Consider the following 23,867-nt stretch of genomic DNA (forward strand, 5'->3'; position numbering starts at 1 on the left):
CAGCGAGAGTGGAGTGAGGGGGGGTGCATCTTAAAACCTGCTAATCCTGCTGTCCCCAATCTCTCCCTGGCTCTGTCTTGGAGCGGAGGGGACGCGCGCAGGACGCTCACTTGCTCACTTTATTCAAGGCGAGCAGGACCAAACTTTCTCCGGTCCACCTGCGAGCGGCAATAGGTTATGAACTTTTTTTCTTCTTCTTTATTACCCCGGTTGGACAACAAAAGTCGGTCAAACTCGTTAAGGCGTTGTGTTAATCGAGGGGTTAATCCTATTTGACTACAGACAGGCAGCAGTGACTGTAGGAGTTGAGGATATTATTATCTGCTGCCACCGCGATGAGCGCCGCGGAGAATTCAGACACCGACTCCAAACTGGAGTCTGTGATACAGGTGATGTAGTTTGCACTCCCTCATCACTTATAACACATACATTAAGTGCTATCTGGTGTATTGTGGCGCACTGTGACACACACACCTGCTGATGGCTGTGTCTGTGTGTGTGTGTGTGTGTGGTAGGGGATCAGTATTGTATTTTCATTAGGCAGCAGTTTTGGTGTGGTGTGACTGCTGTGACGCCACCTGGTCTCACGCTACTGGCTGCGTAATGAAAGCTTTTGTATCATATCATCATCATCTTTCAGTTCATCGAGCGTCATTTCCATTTCTTGTGTATGAACTTTGCTCTGTGTTTGACTCAGGTGTAAGCAGCAGTCTCTCGTCCCTCTCTCTCTCTGTCTAAATGTTAACGGCCAAATGTCTGTGTTTCTTTTAAATATCAGAGGTTGGAGGAGAGTGTTCTGTCTGAGGAGAAGAGGCTGACGGTCCGAGGCCCTTCACCAGATGCCACTCCTACATGTCTACCAGCACGAGTTCGAGAAATTGTGACAAAGAACCTCAACGACAGCTGTGAGTTGCCGCAGTTCCCTCAGATCCAAATAACATGATTTTAAAAGTCTGACGGTAACACTGGCATGGCCGAAGCAAGAATGCTTTTGACTCTTTTCTTGCCTAATCTCTGTCTCTCTCTCTCTCTCTCTCTCTCTCTCTCTCTCTCTCTCTCTCAGCAGCAGGAGCCATGTCCTCCGTCATGTCGCTCCAGGAGGAGAACCGTGTGCTGCAGGGAGAGCTGGGAAGGCTGGAGGACCTGCTGGCTCACAGCAGAGCGGATCGAGACGAGCTCGCCATCAAGTATGGTGCCATTAGCGAGAGGGTAAGGCAGACACAGTGACAACAACAACAACAACAACAGCAACAGGCAGAGATGGCTAGAAGAGCAGAGGTACATAAAGACCAGAAACAGTGAGAAGTTGTCATTACCAGTTGGATAAAGGGTTTTTATGAAGGACTGGGTTAGAGAGAGAGCGAGAGAGAGTTGTCAGATATGATTGGGGTTTAGGTCCTAGTCTATTACTCTATCCTGACTTCTACACATGATTGACCAATGTGCGTCATCTGCACTCTTTGTACAGATAGCGTTAATGCAAGACTTTTTGTTAAATACACATTGGAAAGACAAGGTTGGCCAGGTAATACAGACATTTACATCTAAAGGGAACACTGTGCCGCTTTCCCCCTTTTTCCCGTTCCAGTATTTTCTTTGTCTGTTCAGGAGAGATTTGTTGGTCTCCCTGGTGACGGGGGCTGGAATGAACTGAAGTGGCATGTTGCTATGGCGTTTGTCACCCTGGGTGATTGTAAACAGGGGCTTCAGTGGAGAGGAGACGTGGTCTAGTGGGTGGGTGCTGTACGTCATTTAGATTGAACATTACTAAGGTTGGCGTGCAAGTCAGCGTTCAAAAACAAACGGCAGCGCTAATGGAGAAATAGTTTCCTCCGAATAAATGAGTTTCTTTTAAAATTCTTGACCCGTATGAACGCAAACTAAATGAAACAGTCTTACAGGTTCATGGCGACAGCTCTGTGGTACTGTAGCTCCTCCTACAGTATGATGTTTGAGATGTTTTTCTCAGCAGCTTTCTCTGCAACATCTTTGTCTTTCTTTTTCTAAAGCTTCTTTGACTTGACTAATCAACGCCAATCATAAGTTCCCAAAGTGTTTAGTATGCCAATGCAACTTCACAGACATATCCATTACCACAATAAAGACTTTGGTATTAATGCCATACTGTGTTTAACTAAGCAGCTTTAGAGATGCTTATCAACTGAAGAGATGGGTCAGGGACTTATAGTTACTTCTTATAGATATTTACAGTGAACATGGTGTATGGATCGTCACACACATGTTTGGACATACAGTATGTATCATGTATCATGAGTACTGGGGCCGGCAATTTTTTTCTTCTTTTTTTTTTAAGAAAAAGTAAATTAAACCAAGTGTAAATAGTATCAAACTTTATTTATTCTTTTAAAAAATGCACATTTCTTTTCATCATTACACATAATTTTTGAATAAAATGGAGTACTGAGTGAGAGCAACGATTTATACAGAATCAGTAATAAGTCACTGTAAAAGAACAATAATGAACTGCCTCTGGTCTACTGCCTTCGTGTACACTAGTCAGTATGTTGGAATTTGCAGTACATTTATGTGTATTGGTTGAATTCAGACAGTGCCAACACATCTATGTACTGTAGGTCTATCAGGACTGTGACTGCCCTGGAAAATGTGCAAAATTAAACATCAACCCCCCCTCTTACTTTTAATTAAATCCACAGCTGGAGCAGGCGTTACGTTTTGAGACGGGAAACAGGGAGCATGATTCACCGGAGTCCCGCAGCCTGGCACAGCAGAATGTGGATTTGCGCAGGAGACTGGATGAGGAACAAGCGGCCTACAAGCGCAAACTCACTGCCTACCAGGAGGGTCAGCAGAGGCAGGCGCAGCTTGTGCAGAAGTTGCAGGCCAAGGTATGCCTGTTTCATTTTTAATTTGGCTGAGACGTGGTCATCTAAAGCATCACAGACTGTAATATTTTTCTTGCCATTTCAGGTACTTCAGTACAAAAAGAGGTGTGGAGATCTAGAGCAGACCCTGCAGGAGCGCTCCTCCGAGTTGGAGCAACACAGGCTAAGTGTAAGTGCCATTTATGAATTTGTCATAGCATTAGACAAGGCTGCCATATTTTATACATTTTCCATACACAATGTTTTTCATAATCAAATCTCATTTAGGGTCACAGTGAAATATCAAACAGTCGCCATCAAGACGAACCAAGCAGCAACCTAGAAGATGCTTTAATCCGACTGGAGGAAGAACAACAAAGGTGACTAATCATTTTGACGAACATGCATTAATGTAGAAGAAGATTTTAATCTCCTGGCTTGTGTATGTATCAAACATCTCAAAATATCTAGAGTATAGACAGGCCCTGATAGGTATAATTAAAGGAGTCATCTGGCAAAATATATGACAGAGCAGAACACTTCTCCATTGTTGTTTTTTAATTCCTGTCTAGTATATAAGAAGTTGATGAGTCACTGACGTGTTTTGTTGTTGTTTTTGCAGGAGCAGCAGTTTGTCTGCAGTGAACGCCATGCTGAGAGAGCAGTTGGAGCAGGCCAGTCTGGCCAATGAAGCTCTCAGCCAGGACATACGCAGGCTCACTGCTGATTGGACAAAAGCCAGGGAGGAACTGGAGCAAAAGGAGTCTGACTGGAGGAGAGAGGAAGAGGTGGGGGATGGATGTTTTTCAAAAAGTAAAGCACTTTAATCGAAGAAATGTGAAGTCAAGATTATTTGTCTTATTTTTTCCCTCTCCCCTGTCTCCGGCTTCCCTTCTAGTCTTTCCACAGTTATTTCAGCAGTGAGCATAGTCGTCTGCTGACGCTGTGGCGGCAAGTGGTCGGCTTCCGTAGGCATTTCTGTGAACTGAAGAGCACCACCGAAAGGTTAAGATCAACAATTTGGAAAACGCAAACTATTTGTCAACTGATACTATAGCAGAACCTTATTGATCTGAATCTTAGTTAAATTATAGCTCTGAGTAAGTGACACAGAACAAAATGTGACAATGTTTTAATACAAATGCAAAATGAGTGGATGTATTTAATGTTGATACAAGCAATTACTTCAGGCTACAAAGACCATTTTGGAACGTGTGCACATGCATGTTTCATATTTTGGATTAGGTTTCCTGCAGTGTTTTCAGTGTTGGTGTATTTGGAAAGACCGGACAATCCTGTCTTCCCGAACTTCTCTTTTTCCAAGGGCAGGTTTTACTTAAAATCCGATAATATGGTGCTAATATTATGACATTGTCCCCTCTCCCCTCCCTCCCTCTCACTCTCAGGGACCTGTCAGATATGCGTAATGAGCTGTCGCGGGCGTCCCACTCCGCTCAGGTGTCCTGTGCGGGTCTGTCTGCCACGCTGCAGAGCCGGGAGGGAGGCACCGCTCTGGCACTGGAGCGGGAGACGGCTCTGCGGGCTCAGCTGGAGCAGCAGCTCAGAGAACGAGTGGCAGAGATGATGAGTCTTCAGACCAGAACAGATGCTGAGAGAAGTGAGCTCAACGTCAGGTCAGTGGGATGAAATGCTCAGGCTCAGGTCATGTCAAGCTCTCTTGCCAGTTTTGTCGTTGGATCAGTCAACAGTTTTTTAAGATAGTCTTTTTCATGTTTTTCAACTATCAGGTTGTCAGATTCAGTGCGAGAGGGGGAGAGGCTGAAGGGCCAAATTGAGGAGAGAGACAGAGATATTGCCATCTTGACGAGGAGGCTAGAGGTAAGAGACTGGCCGCTGTGGCTCTGGCTGTAAGTTTCCTATTGGTCAGCTGCGTTCATCCCCGTCTCCAGGTGACTGAGGTCTCTGTGCTTCATTTCTCTTTCTCTCATTCAGGAGCAGAGTGGTAACGATGAGACGGACATGCAGATGATGAGAGCACACACTGAGACACTGCTGGACACACTGCGGGACATTGCTCAGGTAAACACACACACACGCACACACACACACACACACACACACACACACACACACACACATTTTCATATCAGGAGACGCCACATGTGGATGGGAATGCCTCATTTTAATCTTGTTTTCTAGACGGTCTTGTCGGATGGAGAGTCATCATCAGAAGCGGACCAGGACAACTCTGGGGCTCCACTGTTGGCTTTGATCCGTGGCTCCTCCCCTCACCGCTCCTCATCTCCTCGCAGATCCTCCTCCCCCTCTCGGCTCTCCTCACTGGCTCCTCTGCCAGAGGCAGGTCTGTCCGCTCTGCGCTCTGCCGTCACCAGCAGGCAGCTCCAGCTGCAGGTATCAAGTCCAGTTTTAAACCTTCAATATGCACATTGCTCTTGCAATAAACTGTTCTTATTTATTCACTTTGCACTCAGCTTTATGTACAGATTTCATTAGGTATGTTAAAGCTCAGATAGCTGGTGCTTAAGCTATATATACACATGGTCCTGTTTATGGACATTTTACACTCTGAGGGAGGTCCGATTGGACTGAAATGTAAGTGAATAAATGAAAAGAGTGTTGTATTATAAGAGCAGTATGCAAAATCTTTTGTGTTATTAAGAGCCTACTTTCATGCTTCATTCTGACACACCTGCGCTAAGAAGGTTTGGATGTCTGTGTTTTCCTATTAGTCATTTTTTAACCTTTAATTTGCCCAGGGTAGACTTGCTGCACCAGTACTCTCTTCTTCAGCAATAATGCTTCACACTCAGTTACACACATTCACACCTGGGAGCTGCCCAGTGCAACCACAATCTTCCACTGTTGACCTGTAAGCACTGCAGCAGTCTGGAGTTGAGTGCCTTGCTCAATGGCACCTTGACAGTAGTTGCTGAGAGAGATGGGACTTTGCTTCATTCACTTCACCTGCTCAGTTTTTTTCCAGCCAGGATTCGAACTGACAACCCTCATAACCTTACTTCTCTAACCTTTCGGCTTCCACTGCCCAAACACTATACAAGCCACACTGCCGCGTTGAGAGCAGCCATCCACACACTAATAGAGCAAAAACCCTGTTATTGTTGTGTGCATATAATAAGTTAGTGTGAATCTAGAGTAAATTGATTATTTAGCATTTACCTCTTAACAGCTAATCATCTACTCAACTGTCTTGTTCTGTTGTTCACAGGATGTTCGAGGCCGTTTGTTCTCAGCCCAGTCATCGGTACAGCAGCTGCGCAGGCAGCTTACAGAGGCCGAGTCGACTAAAAGAGATGCAGAGCAGCGCAACCAAACACTACAGGGAGAGAGAGACGCTGCTCAGAGAGAGAGGGAGACCACACAGAGAGAAAAGGAGCGTCTGAAGCAGGAGAGAGATGTGCTGGCCAGGTAAACAGATAATTACATTAGTGTTTACAAAGTGCTTCCCATTAGTCACTTGCTTAGGCCTCTAATAACTCAAGCTACAACATACTTTGTCTTATGTCCTGATGTCCAGTCCTATAATATCTGTTCTACTCATGTCTCATTATGCACCTCCCAGTGAGAAGGTGAGCTTGGAGAAGACAGCGCAGGCAGCACAGAGCAGCTCCCAGATCCTACAGATGGACTGTGAGAAGCTGCAGTTGGCTGTGACATCCGCACAGCGAGAGCGAGATCATGAGAGGGAGGAGAAGGAGGCTGCCATTCAGGAGAGAGACCGTGCCAAGGCAGAGTCTCAGAGAGTGTAAGTAACCTAATTGACACTGATTAAGTGAATGCGATGAGGAGACACTAATCCACTAACTCCAGTAAAACCAAACTGCTGCAGTCCATATGCTCACCATTCAGTCATTCAGAAGACCACAGAATGACCCAGATACCATGCAGGCATACCATAATTAAGCACTGCGCATGGTAAAAAACATTACAAATGAACAAACGAACACACACACAGAGCACGGCTTTTATAGAGGTGGCACCTAAAAATGTATTGTTATTGTTTATGTGATGTTTTGTTACAGTCAGCGGCAGTGGGAGCAGAGTGAGAGTCGAGCCTCGGCCCAGCGTGGGGAGCTCTCTACAGCGAGAGAGGCTCACCAGCAGGGGGAGGTTGAGAGGCTGCTGCTGGAGCGAGAAAAGACCCAACTCTCCGAAGCGCTCGCTCGGGTAAGAAAAAGTCAGAGCTGGTGTCAGCTTGCAAGGTTTTGCTAATCATTTATTTGAATTCTACTGATTTAATTTTCAAAATGTATTTTCTGTGCTCTTCTGTTGTGTGTGACCTTTGTATAACTCTTCCTTTCTCTCCAGGCTGAGGGCAATAACGCAGAACTCTCTCTGCTGGTTAACAAGCTCCAGTCTGAGGATGCAGCTCTCAGAGACTCTCTGGCCAAGATGGGCAGCATGAATGAGGGCCTGGCACAGGACAAAACTGACCTCAACACCATCATCATGCAGGTAGGGGGATTTCATGACAGTGCCTGACCTCTTATGGGGCGCACAAGTGTCGACCATATGTGAGTTTACCCCCTAAGCCTCGTCCTTGTCTCTGTCTCTAAGCTGGAGGAGGAGAAGGCCCTTCTGCAGGCTCAGAAACGGGATGCGGAGCAAGAGAAGCTGACCATCAGAGATGAGCTCGTCCGGTTGGAGCAGGACAGGCTGGAGCTCAGCTCTGCCCGTATCTCTCTGCAGCAGTCGCTGCAGGACACTGAGCTGAGCCGGGTGGGGATGGAGACAGAGCTCCACAGTCTCAGGGCTGAGAGACTTAAGCTACAGGATAAAGTCACTCAGGTACATAATAGATTATGATACATTCCACCACTGTTAGAAAAACAGCTATTGGCAATATACCTTGCATTTCTGAGCCCATTTTGTATTTTTCTTATTCCTGTGGATAACTGGCCAAACATAGAGGGTGTGATATCATTTAGAGATATTTCCTGAGCAGCTACAATGGAATTTGATAGCATGGAATTTTTCAACTGTATAAAACATCAACAGTAAACGTTTCAGTCCCTGTCAGTCCCTTATAATCAAAGAGTAAGTGCTTCTCTCTAGACTCACTATTTTGCACCGATGTTCAACAATCATACAGGGAGAAATCCATCGAGGCAGAGATACAAATTTAAGTAAATTACAACACAAAATAACTCATGGAAGACATTCAGTACTACAGATTGACTGAGAGTGTAAGAGTATCTGAGGGACATGTTTCTAACATGTTTCTTTTCTTCTCAACTCCACTTCGTACCTATGTAGACCCTAGTTTTCTTTCTCTTTATTCATTTTGTGTCTGTCTGGCCTGGTTGATAGCTGTGTGGCGAGGTGACCTCTCTGGGATCAGAATTAGGCCTTGCCAGAGGAGAGGGCCAGCGGCAGGAAGTGGCCTTAGAGGAAGTGGGCCGCGGTCGGGCAGACCTGGCCCGAGAGAGAGCAGCACTGGTGGTCCAGCTGACGGCATCCGAGAGAGAGAACACTATGCTGTCAGAGGAGCTGACTGCCTTCAGGTCTGTGTGTGTGGCTGTGTGTGCATGTGGGTTGTTCATGTGCATGACATTGTGTGCTTAAGTTTACATGTATGTCTGTCTATGTTACTAGTGTTTGACTCCCCGCCCCTGCAGGTCGGAGCGGGAGTCCCTGGAGACCAGTCTGTTCGAGGTGCAGCAGCAGCTCGTGCAGGTGGAGTCTCGCAGAGAGCAGCTGGAAACAGAGAACCAAAATCTTCGAGTCCGCTGTGAGACCGCAACAGGTGAAAGACAAGGCGACAGCAGAGGAGCAGAGGCTGGCAGAAATATGTAAAGAAAGCATGTAAAACCAAAGAAAGAGGAGGGATTGTGAACTGAGGATTATATTTATAGAGTTAAACAGCAAAAGGGCAGAAGAGAGAAACAGCTGGAAATCATGAGACAAATATGCCTCTTGATCCCAAAGTTCTAAACCGGAGACGTTTGGTAAACTGGGAAAGACAATTGGTCAGTAACATAATGACAGAATAACACGAAACTAAAAATATTGAGATTGTGACTGTGATTGTCCCTCTCTGCTACTTTCCTGGATGGGACTTGCAGCTGAACTGAGGCGTGTGCGTTCAGATGTGGAGAATGCGCTGGCCCAGGCTGAGAGGGAAAGACAGGCTCTGACTCAGACTCTGAACGCTGCACAGCTGGAAGCCCAGCAGGCCTTACGCAACGCCATCTCTGAACATCAGGAGGAGCTGGAGAGACTGGCCTCGGAAAAGGTGAGAAGCTTCAGCAACTGCACTGTGTTTTTTAAGCACTGCATGTAGGCCTATTTTTACATTTAGGCTGTTGATACAGATGATTCTTTAATCCATGTTTGGTCCCACAGGAAGCCCTGCGCCACAGCCTGCTGACGGAGCACGAGGGCTCTCTGCGGAAGCTCAGACAGGAGGCCGAGGATCAGCATCTCAGAGCTGAGAGAGAAAGGGAGGAGCTGAGGGATGAAGTGAGGAGTCTTCAGCACGACAGAGATCAGTGTCTGCTGCAGGCAGAGACTGAAAAACAACAGGTCTGAATCGGGTCCAAGGCTCTGAGAGACCATACAGAGTGCTGTCATGGTACTGAATCACATATGCAGATACAGCGTAGCTACTCTCTGGTTCATCTAGGTTCCACCTCTATGTCAACCAGACCTCTTGTCCTATTCCCAGGCCCTTTCCCTAAAGGAGGCAGAGAAAGCAGTGCTGTCTGACAGGGTGTCCACCCTACAGGCTGAGCTGTCAGCTACAGCGCTGGAGGCCGAGCGAATGTTCAGAGAAGCAACTCATTACAAAGAACAGGAGCAGGTAATGGAGCAAACAACACAGGGCTTTTGTCTGGCTGTCTGAATTCAGGTCCCAGCACAATAGCAAAAGGACGATTAATTTGAGTTGACTCTCTGTTGTTTTTTCTGCAGACCAGAGTAGGTGCTCTGACCAACGAGCTACTGGAGCTTCGCTCTCAGCTGGAGGATGCGACCGGTGTTCATGAGCGGGAAGTGCATAGTCTGCGGGAGACTTGCACTGACTTACAGTCACACGCTGATGTTGCTCTCAAAGAGGTAGAGGATCCTACATAGGAAAGCATGAAAGTGATATAATAGAAACTGAAAGTATCCTGCTCAGTTATGTCACCCAAACACTTCTCCCTTCCAGTTGGAGCAGTGCAGAGCTTCTCTCTCTGCTAGTGAGGAGAGCCGAGACCAGTTGAGGCGGGACGTGCTGGAGATTGAGCGGCGTCTCAACCAAACCCAGGACACTGGAGAGGGCCACAGAAGAGGCGGGATAGAGCTACGGCGCAGCCTTGGTGATGTCACCAAGGAGAGGGACACTCTCAGCCAGTCAAATACCCAGCTAAGGGAAACTCTAAGAAGTGCAGAAACAGAGAGAATCAGGTAAAACTCTGCTTTGTCAATGAATCCAACGCAGTGATAATAGAATTGAGAGAAATGCATATTAAAAGCCATAATCATCATGTGTGTACACGTGTGTGTGTGTGTGTGTGTGTGTCAGTGTGAAGCGACAGTGTGAGGAGAAGGAGCAGAGGCTGGCTGTGCTGGAAGAGAGTTTGTTATCTGCTCAGAAGGAGGTGACTGAGCTGCGCAGCTGCCTGAGAGAGGTTGAAAGGTCACGACTGGAGGCCCGACGAGAGCTGCAGGAGCTGCGCAGACAGGTCAGTCTCATTCATACCTCTGTAACAAAAAGAGTAGATCAGTATGAGTTAGAAATAGGCCTATTTCATTGGAAATATGCGCTTTACATGCATAATCCCATTCAGCTTTGGTTTTCAGTCTAGACTTATAGTCAATAGAAAATAGGCAACTGTGAAATTTTCATGTTTTTCTCAGTAGAGTGAGTGTGCGATGATGTGTGGTTTCCTTGGCTCCAGGTGAAGGTTCTGGATGGAGAGAAGGAGCAGAAAGGGAGGGAGGTGGCAGAGCTGCAGACTCGCCTGTCGCTGGAGGAGCAGAAAGAGGAGGAGAGAGGGAAAGAGTTTTTCACTCTCAAGCAGAAGTTAGTTGAAGCCGAAACAGCCAGAAACTCCATCAAGAAAGAGGTGAGGAGGGGGGAAGAGACTGAAAAGAGTTTTCCAGACTCTACTCATTTCGCCTGTGACTTGTAATTGCTGTGTTTACTGTGTCATGATTTCTCTCTCTCTGTTTTTTTTATACCCTAGCTTTCCTTCATTCAAAAGCGTCTGGTGGAGTCTGAGTCGGGTTGGCGGTGCTGCGAGAGAGAACTGACCGCTCAGCTGCAGGAGGCGCGCGGCTGTGAGAAGAAGCTGCAGGACGAAGCCAAGAACCTGGCCCTGCGCACCCAGACGGCTCAGGACTCCTCTGCTCAGTCCAGCCTGCAGCTGAGCGAAGCCCAGGGCCGCCTGGCCGCCACTGAGGCGGAGCTGGTCCGGGCCGAGACCGGCAGGAGGGAGCTGGAGTTTCGTCTCGGCAGCCTCCAGTCGACGCTGACGAGGACACTGGGCATCGGAGCGGGGGGCAGGGGCAGTGTTGGGGGGGGCAGGGGCAGGAGCCCAAGGGGAAGCTCCCCGGCACCCAGCTTCATCTCTCGCCACCGCAGCGCCTCGCCCCGACGCTCCTCACTATCGCCTCCTAAAGGTAAGAATGGAACAGGCAGAGTTACATATCACAGCCGTCAGGTGAAAGCCTTGTTATCTCCAAATTGTCAGCTTTTCAGGAACTAAGAAAAACAGCCTTGTTTTTTGCTTGCCCAAGGGTAATAGAATTTTCTCAACCCATAAAGGAGCATGCAATCCTTCAACTGAGATTAAAATATGAAAATCACTCAATCAGTTGGAATTACAAGGTTTTCATCTGACAGCAATGACATGCCACATGGGATTTGGATGTATATCTTTGGAAAGCTAACTTTTAATTTGATGACAATATGTTTCTTTAGATGCTGCAACACAAAATACAACAGCCTGCTCCACACAATGTTTGTAATTCTGGATATTTCATTTCGTTCTTCAGAGTTTGCGGTAAATACCCCTGATAATACTTTTGGCTCAGGGGCCGTCTCTCCTGAGAGGGGGGATACGCCCCTTCCTCTGCCTCTGCCAGAGCTGGACCCTGAGACGCTGCGCAGCGGTCTGAGAGACTTCCTCCAAGAGCTCCGTGACGCACACAAAGAGCGGGTAACACAGCAGTACAGCATGACAAAATAACCAGTAAAGATTCATCATAATGCGAGGATATTTCTGTCTTCACATGGTTCAAGCCTTTGGTTATTGCTGGTTTTAAAGGATGATGCCCGATGCCAGTTGGGGGCTCTCCAACGAGAGCTGGAGGAGGCTGCTGCGGAAAGAGACTCTGCTCAGATCCGTCTTACTCAGCTACAAAACACCTTGCAGGAATGCCAAGAAGGTAGAACATAGTTTTATTAATCCATGCACGCTCTCAGAGGAAAGAAAAGTGGTTCCTTAACCATGAGACAGTATAAATATACATTATATACTGTCAAACACTCCATTCTGTGTTTTTGCAGCATATACAAGTGATCTTCAATGTGTGTTACTGTGCTTGTGTTGCTAGGGAAGCGTGGTGTGGACGGGCGTCTGACGGCCACTCAGACTCTGCTCCAGCAGCAGGAGGAGGTGGTGAGGAGAGGAGAGAGGGAGAGAAGAGCTCTTACTGACAGAGTGAAGGATTTAGAGAGAGCCCTGCAAGCCTCCGAGACGGATAAGAAACACACGCAGGTGCACACGCCCATGCCCTTTTGTGCACATATACACACACTACGCGAGTGTACTGCAACATGCACTGTAGTGACCACTGATCTGCCAAGACTACCATATGCCAGCACTCAACGGTAGTGCAAGGTGTAGAGGGAAAAACGAGTGGGGAATGTAATAACAACAGATGCCACACACAATGTGACGCCCCTTGTGATGTTCCATGTCAGCTCTCTCCATATGTCTGTTTTTGTGATGCCAACCTTCACACACCATGCAAAACAATTCACATTTTGAACAACAGGAGGAGCATGGACATAAAGGGAAACATGTGGGTGAAAGTGAGGGAGTGAGTGGGATAAGGGGAATAGGGATAGGCAAAGCTGGAGGGGGAGGGAGGGGGGGCTATGCAGAAAGAAGTGTGGATTTGAACACTTTGAGAACAAAGACGTATTTTTGGAAAGGTCTCAGCAAGATTTATTAGAAGCCAAAAAGTAAAACCTGGAGCTTAAAGGTAAATGCAGAAGAGGAGGGTAGCCAGCTGTGGATCATCTGTGTGTGTCTGTGTGCTTTATGTCTGTCTGGCCTCTTAGTTACAGTGTTTGTGTCTGTGCATGCCTCTGGAGTCTGGTTCTGAAACTCAGGTCCCTGTTAGACAACAACAATATCTGCTGCCTAAACGTACACCAGCAAGTCACACATATTCAAATATTTCTCTACTCCCTCCTGTCTCTGCAGGATCAGTTAAGTAAGCAGCGTGCCGCTGAAATGCGTCTGGAGGCAGAGAGGAGACGTCTGAGGGAGGCGCTGGACGCTGCTGAGGCCCGGGCCACCAGGGTGGAGCTGGGGAGGCGCAGTCTGGAGGGGGAGCTGCAGAGACTCAAACTGAGCCTGGGAGACAGGGAGGCTGAGAGCCAGGCCTCCCAGGAGCGCCATGACTCTCTGCTCAAACAGGTAGAGCAGGCATGCAGCAAGCAGCTGATGAAGAAGAGAACTGGCCAAACACTTCTTTTGATGTGTTTGAGTGCTACAGTATATTTGATTATTTTGGCTTTAAATGTATGTATTCATTGAATGATTTTGGATGTAAATACATCATATATGTGCCTCAGCATTGGGCATGTAAGAAGCACTGTTTTGTATGAAATGATACTGGAATCATCAGGCCTGGGGGGCATAGGAAAAATGTACCTACATGCAATAGCAAAATTGAGCAGAGGGCTGCCTTTTGTGTGAGCATACTGCATGTGACAGTTATATTGGAAGCAGCTCCAAAATCCCTCACTCACCACACCCTGTGTGGTGAGTAACTACAATGACTAAAAAAAGAATTGTTCGTGATGTTTGTTTTTTCTCTTTGTTGGATTGCTCACTGAATCATACATTGATTCAAGAAAATTAAAGGGTGTCTACATTTTTTCAGGTAGCAGAGGGAGAAACCCGCGTGGCTTTGCTCCAGAGAGAGGTGGAGAGGTTGAACCACGTCCTGCTCAGAGCACAGGACGGTGAATCCTCACTCAAAGACAAGACCCAGTGCCTCAACACGAGCCTTCAGGAGGCCGCTGCTGCTCACAGTGCCACGCAGAGCCGCCTGGCTACACTACAGAAGAGTCTGAGTGCAGCAGAACAGGACAAAAGGCATCTACAGGTGGGTTACAGAGAGGGAAAAACGGGCCTTGGCTGATGTGGAAGATAGCTGAACAGTGATGGGATAATTCTTCTGTGCCATTCAGGAGCGAATGGACGAAGCCCGGGCGTCCTTGGCTGAGGGGAAGAGAAACATGGCTGCCATCAATGAGCGTGTGCAAAGCCTGCAGAGTGAGCTGAACCAGAGTGAGCTGAGACGAGAGGAACTGGAGGCTGAGCTCTCCAACACTCAAGAGGTGAGGGAGATGGAGAGTGGGAAAGATTCTTAGTTGGGGCAGCAGGGTGGTGTGGTGAGTATGGAGACCTTCCTTTAACCGTAGGACCCTGGTTTAGGCCTTAGTGTCGGCAAGCATCCGCCCTGCTGAAGTGTTCTTGCACAAGACACTGGATCTTTACCAGCTGCAGGGCCGCTCTTTTTATACCCAATGTAACTATTCTGCAACTACTTTTATATGCTTGCCCCTATAAATCCCCCTGAAGAGTCACATCTTTGTACAATCTCCCTTTCCATCCTGCAGGCCCTGAGGCAGCGCTTGTCCAGTCTCACGGAGGCCCAGCGCTGTGCCCAGTCTGCTCAGACAGAGCGCGTCTCCGCAGAGGAGAGACTGCGTGGGCTGCAAAGAGCAGTCGCCATGCTTGAGACTGAGAAAAAAGATGCTGAGAGACAGGCTGTCAGGCTGGAGAAAGATAAAAATGCACTGAGGAATACACTGGATAAGGTCAGCACCATAATCATCATCAGCACCATAATCATGCACAACAAATGCAAGACTTGTCTAGTATATGTTTATCCATTGCAGTATGTGGCTTCACCTCGGCACTTTCAGTCGTTCTCATTCTAAACTCAGTCGTTCTCATTAGGTTGAACGCCAGAAGCTGAAGACGGAGGAAGACAGCATGCGCCTCAATGCAGAGAAAAGCCGTTTGGACCGCTCTCTAAACACTACTGAGCAAGAGCTGCAGGAAGCACAGCAACAGATAATTCTGCTGCAGGTGGGGAGGAGCCACTGATGCACACAACACTTATGGATTCCCTCACAAATGCCGGCATAAATGTAACAGAAGCACTCATACGCTCAAAAACAGCAAAAATATACAGCTCAAGTCACAATATTCAGACCCTTATTGTTGTCCTTAAGGTTTGCATTGGGGTCAAAACCAGGGGGCAAGGAGAGCCAAAATGTTGTTGAAAAGCAGCGTGATTCCTGGCGACACCAACCTGTTTTCTTAGCTGTTGTTTTCACACCTCTGCTTGTGAGGTGAGCGCTTGAGAGAGGGTGCAGACTGAATTGCCTGGACCCAATCATACTTGACTGCGAAGGACACAGCCAAACATGCATGCTTTTGAGTGAGAAAATGTCTTTAATCAGCCAAATACATTCCATAGAATAGGCTTTATGTGTTTGTGTGGTGCATACATTCTTTCCCCTTCACTGATTCTCAAACCACACATAACCGCCAGTTAAAAGATTGGTTTACATTGTGCAAGTCTCTATTTCTTTACTGCTTTGAGAAACGAGGGGTTGGTTAGCATGAGAAAGAAGATATTGCATATAAAGTCTGGTGAGTGTAAGTGACAACCTGTCAGTCGTTGCCGTCGTAATAGACAAGGATGGCTTGTGCTTGATAGTTGTAGCAGAAAGTCTTACTTTTGCATTCTTTATTCATTTCACCCTCCCAACGTTCCTGTAGATTATTCCTGAAGCTTAAGGGGGGTCCTGGTAGTTTAAAGCTAGGCCAATGCTACCCCATTCGTAAGTGGCTTGGAAGCTTTACAAAATAATTGCAGCCTGCTAGCCTGAGGCCTCCAGCTCTGGATACATCTGCTCTCTGTTAGACACTAAATGATGAGCAGTTGAGAACTGTTTTGCTTTTATTCTTCATCTCTGCCCCAATCAAACTTTACTGCTTCATTCAAAAGAGGCCTGAAAGTACACGCAATAGGTGACTGACATTTAAGGCAGTAAAGCACATGGTTAGGCCTAAAAGATTACATACTTCTGGGGAGGCTTCACTTTGCACTAGTTATAATGCTAAACAACAGTTATGGCTCGATCATGCTTTCATGTTTATACCGCAAACATGCTATAAAGAAGCAGAAAAATAACGCTGGAGTGAGCGCCACAAGAATTTGGAAACAGCCATTAAAGTTATTTAAATCTATGTTAATGCTCTGCAGCAGGAGTGTGATGGTTCAAGCTTGATATCTCAGATCATTGTTTACTTCTCATTTAGCCAAACTCCATCCTGCCTCAGAGTCATTTAAAACCAAGCTTATCACAACTGAAAACTTGCAATGTAATACAATACTATGAGTTTAAAAGAAAACCATCAGTCATTATCAGTCTGGTGATGTTCATCAGTTTCAGAGTCCCAAACATTCACTACACCAAAGAATTTTTAGCTACATGCAAAAATGTCTTCTTTATTCTTCTTTATTAAATGTAATATTAAAATGGGGGACTGTGCACAAAGAGGGCAATAGTATTTTCTTTCCAGGCTGCGGAACTAAAATAGAGCAGAAAGTAACCTCACTGAAGTAGAGAATCTACATTTTGTGTTATTTAACGTGGAGCCAACACGTCTGTGTTGCTGTCCTTATGGAGGCCTTTCTACAAGGAGCAGTTGACCATTTGTCAGAGGAGCTTCTCCAGCCTAATAAATAGCCTAGGTGTTTATAGCGTCCCGGAAATGTGCACAACGCCAGATTTGTGATGTTTATTACTCTGTAGTTGCTGCAACAAAATACCTGATTATAGGCTTTGGGAATGAACACAATATTTGTTCTCATTATTTGTTAAAATTTCCTGCCAGCTGTTAATCACACTATTTTTCAAAGAAACTTGTGTCTTATAGCACGTGTTCTTGGTACCTGGATGATTTATGGTATAGTGAATTTCTACCTGTTGCCCTTGTTCACATCTGTGTCTCTTCCATCTGTGTGTGCGCGTGTGCGTGTGTGTGTGTGTGTGTGTGTGTGTGTGTGCATCTGAGTAGACTCAGCTGGCTGAGATGGAGCAGTCGCACAGTGTGTGTGAGAGTTCGGTGAGGCAGCGTGACGAGGCCCAGCGTGAGGCAGAGAGGCTGAAGACCAACTACAGGGAGATTGAGCGGACACTCGCTGCCAGAGAGAGAGCCCACCGCCACCGGGTCAAAGGCCTGGAGGAACAGGTACAGACATCGTGTCAAAGGTCAAGCAGAACACTCCTCACTGGCTAAGTTTACGTAGTTTAAGTCTTATTCAGGGTCAGCTGTTTACATGCATCTTTGATACCCTGTGTTTGAGTAACCCTGTTGCCATGAATAAACCAGTTAACAGAATATTTCCAGAGATAGGACAATCCACCAGGAAGAAAGTATGAAAAAGTGAAGCTGCCAGCTACCCCCTCCTTAATTGACTGAAGTTACCACTAATACAGGGAAAGAATGATGATCTCTATAGTAATTCTAATAGAAAATATTGCTTGCCGCTGTTGACATCAAAATGTACCCATAATGCTGTGCGAGTCTGCACAGACTGCAAAAGTGAAAACAGACGGCAAAAGTGAAAGCAGTAAGACATTTACATGCCACCCGTTTAATATTAGAGTAAGCCAGGCTTCTGAACCAGGTTTCTCATAATCCGATTTAAGAGCAGAGTTTTCCCTGCAGGTAAACATAGCCACTGTCTGGTCCTTCATTTCACATTTATCTGAAGAAGAGCCATGTATGCAGCCTGGATTATGGTCTCAATCTACAATCTTGCGTGCTATAGATTGGTAATTTAGAAAACATTTTGTCACCCACTGTCCGTACCACAGGTTTCCACTCTGAAGGAGCAGCTGCAGCAGGAGATGAAACGACGGCAGCCTTCCCTTCCCTCCTCCTTGCTGTCTGGAGGGAACTGAGAGGCAGTTCCCTCCACTTACAGATTCAAAGATGGACCAGCATATTGCCTTCTATCAGGGAGAAGCCAGGGAGAATACTCTCAATCTGAATGTCTAATAGCAATATTTATCCTGTGGAAACATTCCTAAAATCATAACCTGCATTTGTAACTCTACTGTTGAATATATGATTAGTTTTATCAAGTGAAAAAGAAATGAGCACTACTATAATGTTGTTGATGATTTTCTACAGTGAAAAATACTTTACTCAACCTATGACATACATAAGCACACAACAGGCTGGAAAGTAGAGCAGTGTAATATGCACAGCAGCAGTACTGTGCGGTAAGTGCCAGCAGTCTGCTGATTACTGGCAACCGTCTATTACTTGATCCTTGCTCAACATCTTCCCTAACTTCCTCCTCTTATTCAAGAAGAAACTCAAATCACCACAGGATTCTCCTCCAGACAGAATCTGGATGTAGTGCAGGAATGAAAATCACAACTCTGCCAGTTTGCAGTTGGCCTTTGTTCCTTCACATTCATATTAACAGTTGAGGACACAAAGGGAAGGTCTTCACTATGCGCAAGTGCCAGGAAACAAACGAATTGACCATATGAAGGAACTGTGCTGCATTTTCCCTGAGAAACTGGTGCAGATTTGACTGATTATCTGGACTTTGATATATAGATACTGTTGTATAGAGCTCAAAAAGTCCTGTACTTACCTGTGGTGGTAAATCTATAGTATGTGTTTGTAGTGTTAGTTGTATATACGTTTTACTAATGAAAGTTGGCAGACTGAGATATCATCATAGATGATAACAACAGTATGGCTTTGTATGGAGAATACACATGGATCCAATATGTTTGCAAGAGAATAAACAAGCTGTGTGTACACCATAATTTATGTCTTGCATAAATGCCTTTCATCACACTATGCTGGAGCCTGAAATTACATTATAGTAATGAGTGTGTGACTTCATGTTTGGATCTATCACACCGCTGAACAGTTGTAGTAAAAAAAAGTTTATTTTTTTCTCAGTCTTTATAGTGACAGTTTTACAAAGCAGTAGTACAGAGGCCATTTGTGAGATGCCTTTTCAAAGCACTTCTTGCCACTGGAATATGAATATATAATATACTATATATGCTTGCTGCTTGGTTGCTAAGCACAGATCCAAGTGGCAGTAGTACATAAACTGAGGTCACTCAGCACCTATTTCTTCACACGTCTCATGATCTTTACCTCCCAGTCAATGATGAGATTATTGACGACCATATATTGATTATTTGTGTGTCCGATGTCAGTGCACAGTGGCCACCATTGTAGAGTTGATCATGACAATGACTGCTTTTCAACACACAAGTACAGTAAAATAACAACACACACAATAAAAGGATGAGATTAATATGGTACAATATGCCAAAAAGTATAAAAAGCTGTTCTGCAGTTTTATGTGCATCTCTAATAGTGAGCTACTTCTTATAGCACCAGTGTGATGATTTTATAGCACCAGTGAATTATACAATCATCAATGTTCCTTTGAGTATATTTATCCATACACACATGATCTACAGGTCTGACATATATGGGTAAGGGCAAAGATAAGAAAGTGGAGAAACAAAAGTAGAACAAAAACTGATGATACAGAAGTGTTTTGGCACAGGAGTTAATGTGTAGTATAGGAAGAGTCAGAGGTGAGGCCAAGTGAGGCGTGACTGGGAGGAAGAGGACAAGGGAGAGGATGTTGGGATGTGGGTGGCTGAAATGCGGCAGTATTTGGGCAGGTAGCGTCCCTGATCTCCCATTTTCAATCAGCAACCACCGCAGCTCTTCCCACAGCTGCTCCCTAGTGATCCACACTGGCCGGTCACTGCCGCCACACCGCAGCGAGAGAACTGGTCACGGCACAGGTCCGCTAAACACACAGAGGGTGGGGGATTGGGTTAAAAATGCATATACACATACACACACACACACACACACACACACACACACACACACACTCTGCTGAACCCACCTCTGAGCAGTTCTTCATGTGCACACACGGTCCTTACACACACCTCCTTGTTGATAACGTACACTCGTCGCAAACTGAATAGAAAGGAATGTGGGGTCACTTGGTGAGGCTGACATACTTAAGCGCTAATGACGTTAAAGGAATAGTTCACAGCGAAATGAAAATACAGTCATTATCTTCTTACCCTCATGTCAGTGCAAACTCCATTGAAGTTGGTAGGATCACCAAACACACAGCGAGTTTGCCCCCGTAGTTCCTTCTCAGCTTTTTCCCAAACTATTAGCGTTAATGGGGCCTTCTTTTACAGCTCCAAAAAAAAAAACGTAAAACATCCATCAAATGTCTTTAAACAGCCCATGCAGCAAAGTCCAAGTGTTTTGTAGCCAAATTATTGCAATGCGGATCCAAAAGTGCAATATTTACCTCATTATCGCTATTATTTTCCTCACTGACTGCTTTGCTGTAGAATGTGCCAGCAGTTGTGTGCCTGGTGGCCAGAACGATGTCAGTGAGGAAAGATAATGAGGTAAATACTGGACTTTTGGAACCACAGTGCAATCGTGTGGCTACAAAACATTATGCTGCATGAGCTGTTTGGAGAAATTTGATGGACATTTTATGCTTTTTTTTTGGAGTTGTAAAATGATGTAGTTTGGTGAAAAGCTGAGATGGAACTATTGGGGCTGCAGTGGAGTTTCGACTGACATAGGGCTTCGTTTTGGGATGAGCTATTCTTTTGAAAATACCCAAGTCACATCAGGTTGTACATACCTGTAGAAGCAGAGGCTATTCAGGCACTGCTTGCATGGCTTGTGGACAGAGTAGAGTCTGGTGCAGGGGTACTGCTCCTCTCTGCAATCTAGAAATCACCAAATAATACAGCCAAATATATAGCAAAATACTTCTTTACTCAAATAATCAACGGATCATCTTTCCACTTCTCCCCAGCTTTCTTACCAAGAGGGCCCGGTTCTGTGGGCTCCGTCTCCAATCTGAAACCCACACAGAAAAAGGTAGACACTGGTTTAAAAAAAATGAGTTATAGATACTGTACAAGGGAGAGCTGTGAATCGGACCACAGGAGAATTCAGCAGATATACAGCATATAACATGTAAATGTACCTGACTGCTCTGGACGGACCGCCGGGTCCAGTCGAACCTGTTGCTGATAAGTTCCAGAAAGAGATTCGGAATTCTCATTAAGAGAGTCTGGATTCTCTAAACAGAGAGAAATGGAGTGAGCGAGAGAGAGAAAGAGAGAGATACTTTTCGTCAAATACATTGGTGTTTAAATATGAAAGTAAACCACCAAATTTGGAGTACATTTCTACAAACTCAAATACATCTCACCTGGGAAATAATCAGGTCCATAGTCCTCTGTGAAGCAAAAAAGAGGAAGAAATTGGGTTTCATGAGATGAACATTGTGAAAGTAATTAGTTCTACAGCTCCACTCCAACTCTCTCCCCCCCCCCCCCCCCCCACACACACACATAACAAAGCACCATATAAAATGAACCACCTGCATGCCAAAACTGAGGAAAATGAGTAGACTGCAAGGGACTCCGGGGTCTAATGCATGACTTCATATGCAAGATGTTTACAAATAATAACATGCTTCATGGTCAAAGCACTATTTACACTATGACAACAGTTCCTATCCGTGTGGTAAACAAATGGAGAAGGAAAAAACTCCCCGAGGCTAGGTGACACATCAGAGGACACAAGAAAATAGTGAACAGATGTGGAAAGCTCTGATATAAACTGATGCTGAGCTGGAACAATTCAAGCCAATATTCCCTTAATGAACTCACCCAAAAAGGAAATGGTTCCTGGTACTGGGCCTGGGCAAGAAGCAGCACTGTTGATGAGAATGTAAAAAAAAAAAAAAAAAGTCACAAAACGGCGGTGTTGAGCAAAATCAAGTATGTGTATTAAATACAAAGGAACATGGGGGATTTTGAGTGGAAAGCTGGACTTTTCTGGAGTTACCTGGCATGCAGATTAGTAGGAGGACTCTCATGGTCACTCTGGGAGGTAGACTGACTTTGACACTGGAGGGAAGATGAGGAGAGTATTACATGAAAAATAAAGCAATATGAGGGGAAAAAAAGTACTTGGTGCCACAAAAGGTTTGATATTCCTTTGGTCTTCTTTCCCCACATTAAACTCACTTCTCTCCTTTCCCCTCCACTATTTCTCTCTGCCCTCCATCACCTTTTCCAACCCCTCCCACCACTCTCCTCCCTCTCTCTGCCCTCCTTCACCCTCATCCACCGCCCCTCCACTGGCCCCAAACAGTCAAGGGAAGAAAGGGAAAACTCTGACAGCAAGAATGTGGCACGTCTGTCTTCCTTAACAATCTCTCTGTTTTCCTACTTTGCTCCGTCCCACTGCAAGAGCTCGCTGCAGCAGACAGTCTCGGGGCTGCATTCCAGGAAAAGAAACGCTGGACCCCTCTAACCCACCCCACCCCTCCCCATATCCCTCCCTCCCGCTCTCTTTCTCTCTCCCCACATCTTTCATTTCCCTTCTGTCGCCCTCACTGGTCATTTCCTCCAACCCCTCCCCCTCCCTTCTCCCCTCTTTCTTTCTTCCTTCACTCGACCAAGCAAAGGGCTTCTCAGTTTGAGTCCTTGACTCAAAATGACATGTGGGCGTACTGACATGAAAACTGACAGTGTTCTCAAGACACCGCTCAGTAATAAACCATTCTACAATTACCATTCGTTTTCTTTCTCGTTTAGATTAGATTAGTTTTGGTTATCAATGAAATCCAGCAAGTCATAGTGAGACTTGAGACTTGTATGTATGAATGCTTCTCCTCCACAGCACTATACTCCACACACACTTTTTTTTTTTATCTTTGTGCTTTGTATTTTTTTACACATCATACAGTATTAAGTTTTGTGGTCGACAACTCAGCCATTCTCTCCCAGTCTCTCTGTGGTTGCGTGTAGATGTTTGTGAGGCCACATTGTACACAGCCTATGTGATGTAAACACGTCTGCACAAGGTTTGCCTGTGTATCAATAACTGTGTTTGTGCACACACACACACACACACACACACACACACACACACACACACACACACACACACACGTGACTGCGCTCAGACATTCTTCTTGTGCATCACAGTGGCTATCGGAAACCATATGTTTTCACAGCACACATCTGGGAGCGATTAGCCCCCCTCTCCCCATTCAGTCCTCCCCTTCCCTAAGACCCCCCTCCCACCCCCCAAACCAAGAAAAAGCTGGGAGGATTTGGGAACAACGGGAGGAGGTGCATTGCTGTCACTTATTTCCCAAAAGTATGGCTTTTGTTTTCACGCAACAAACTAAAGAAATCCAATTTCTCCATCTCTCTCCCTGCGCCCTCACCGACCTCCCACCCGCTGGACGCGACTGTTTTCTAATGTTGGCCACCTCGCTCCATTGTAGTGCCATTGCCGCAGGCTGAGCTGCGAAGTGAAGTCCCTCCTCCTGGATTACTGAGTCTTCTCTCCAGTGAAAACACAGGACCACATGTCAATTCTCAAGAACCATTAGGCTACACGAAAATTAGCCTCAATTAAGACATTATGCCGATAGATCAGCGCATCGGGGACAATAGTGTCGTTGAGACCTGCGCGTCCTTTAAGATGACAAGGCAGAATGCAACAGGAATCACAAGATGTGCTTTGAGTTTGTTCCTCCATAACTTTCAGCACAACTGGAGTTCAAATGAAGTCGGCTTAACTCCCTGAACCTGAATCTGAATCTAATGACCACTAGTGCATTTGAATACAAAAAAGATGCACC

The 23,867-nt window shown here is 45.8% G+C and overlaps 2 protein-coding genes across 2 annotated transcripts; one reads left to right on the forward strand and one right to left on the reverse strand.

Moving 5' to 3' along the window:
- The first annotated feature begins 335 nt into the window (after nucleotides 1-335).
- Nucleotides 336-18,935, forward strand: LOC139645118 (rootletin). The gene is made up of 37 exons (XM_071520734.1): nucleotides 336-389; nucleotides 779-902; nucleotides 1,064-1,209; nucleotides 2,676-2,867; nucleotides 2,950-3,033; nucleotides 3,132-3,223; nucleotides 3,466-3,631; nucleotides 3,742-3,848; nucleotides 4,250-4,477; nucleotides 4,592-4,682; nucleotides 4,797-4,883; nucleotides 5,004-5,216; nucleotides 6,052-6,251; nucleotides 6,406-6,588; nucleotides 6,866-7,010; nucleotides 7,152-7,298; nucleotides 7,401-7,631; nucleotides 8,154-8,347; nucleotides 8,462-8,589; nucleotides 8,909-9,078; nucleotides 9,189-9,368; nucleotides 9,511-9,645; nucleotides 9,756-9,899; nucleotides 9,994-10,232; nucleotides 10,351-10,510; nucleotides 10,727-10,894; nucleotides 11,015-11,450; nucleotides 11,826-11,989; nucleotides 12,098-12,218; nucleotides 12,387-12,550; nucleotides 13,265-13,480; nucleotides 13,950-14,174; nucleotides 14,260-14,409; nucleotides 14,692-14,892; nucleotides 15,035-15,166; nucleotides 17,171-17,344; nucleotides 17,974-18,935. The coding sequence occupies exons 1-37, from the start codon at nucleotides 336-338 to the stop codon at nucleotides 18,058-18,060; spliced, it is 6,078 nt and encodes a 2,025-aa protein (XP_071376835.1). The 3' UTR covers nucleotides 18,061-18,935.
- Nucleotides 18,936-19,052: 117 nt separating this feature from the next.
- On the reverse strand, nucleotides 19,053-22,112 carry mfap2 (microfibril associated protein 2). Its single transcript, XM_071520760.1, has 8 exons — nucleotides 22,055-22,112; nucleotides 21,877-21,923; nucleotides 21,414-21,438; nucleotides 21,191-21,272; nucleotides 21,021-21,055; nucleotides 20,835-20,922; nucleotides 20,064-20,137; nucleotides 19,053-19,961 (listed from the first exon to the last, which is right to left on the reverse strand). The coding sequence occupies exons 1-8, from the start codon at nucleotides 22,083-22,085 to the stop codon at nucleotides 19,858-19,860; spliced, it is 486 nt and encodes a 161-aa protein (XP_071376861.1). The 5' UTR covers nucleotides 22,086-22,112; the 3' UTR covers nucleotides 19,053-19,857.
- Between the last annotated feature and the right edge of the window lie 1,755 nt (nucleotides 22,113-23,867).

The sequence above is a fragment of the Centroberyx affinis genome, unplaced genomic scaffold (genome assembly GCF_046629955.1).
Source record: "Centroberyx affinis isolate AG114_WGS23_722 - 3 ecotype Tasmania unplaced genomic scaffold, CSIRO-AGI_Caff_v1 ptg000824l_1, whole genome shotgun sequence".
Lineage (NCBI taxonomy): Eukaryota > Metazoa > Chordata > Actinopteri > Beryciformes > Berycidae > Centroberyx > Centroberyx affinis.

Excerpts from the sequence above, each read along its gene's own strand:
- LOC139645118 (XM_071520734.1), top strand. The coding sequence starts at position 336 with ATGAGCGCCGCGGAGAATTCAGACACCGACTCCAAACTGGAGTCTGTG. Across the intron at positions 390-778 it reads AACTGGAGTCTGTGATACAG|AGGTTGGAGGAGAGTGTTCT; the intron begins GTGATGTAGTTT and ends TTTAAATATCAG. Across the intron at positions 13,481-13,949 it reads ATGACTCTCTGCTCAAACAG|GTAGCAGAGGGAGAAACCCG; the intron begins GTAGAGCAGGCA and ends ACATTTTTTCAG.
- mfap2 (XM_071520760.1), bottom strand. The coding sequence starts at position 22,085 with ATGAGAGTCCTCCTACTAATCTGCATGCCAG. Across the intron at positions 21,439-21,876 it reads AGGAACCATTTCCTTTTTGG|GACTATGGACCTGATTATTT; the intron begins GTGAGTTCATTA and ends TGCTTCACAGAG. Across the intron at positions 20,923-21,020 it reads CACAGAACCGGGCCCTCTTG|ATTGCAGAGAGGAGCAGTAC; the intron begins GTAAGAAAGCTG and ends GGTGATTTCTAG.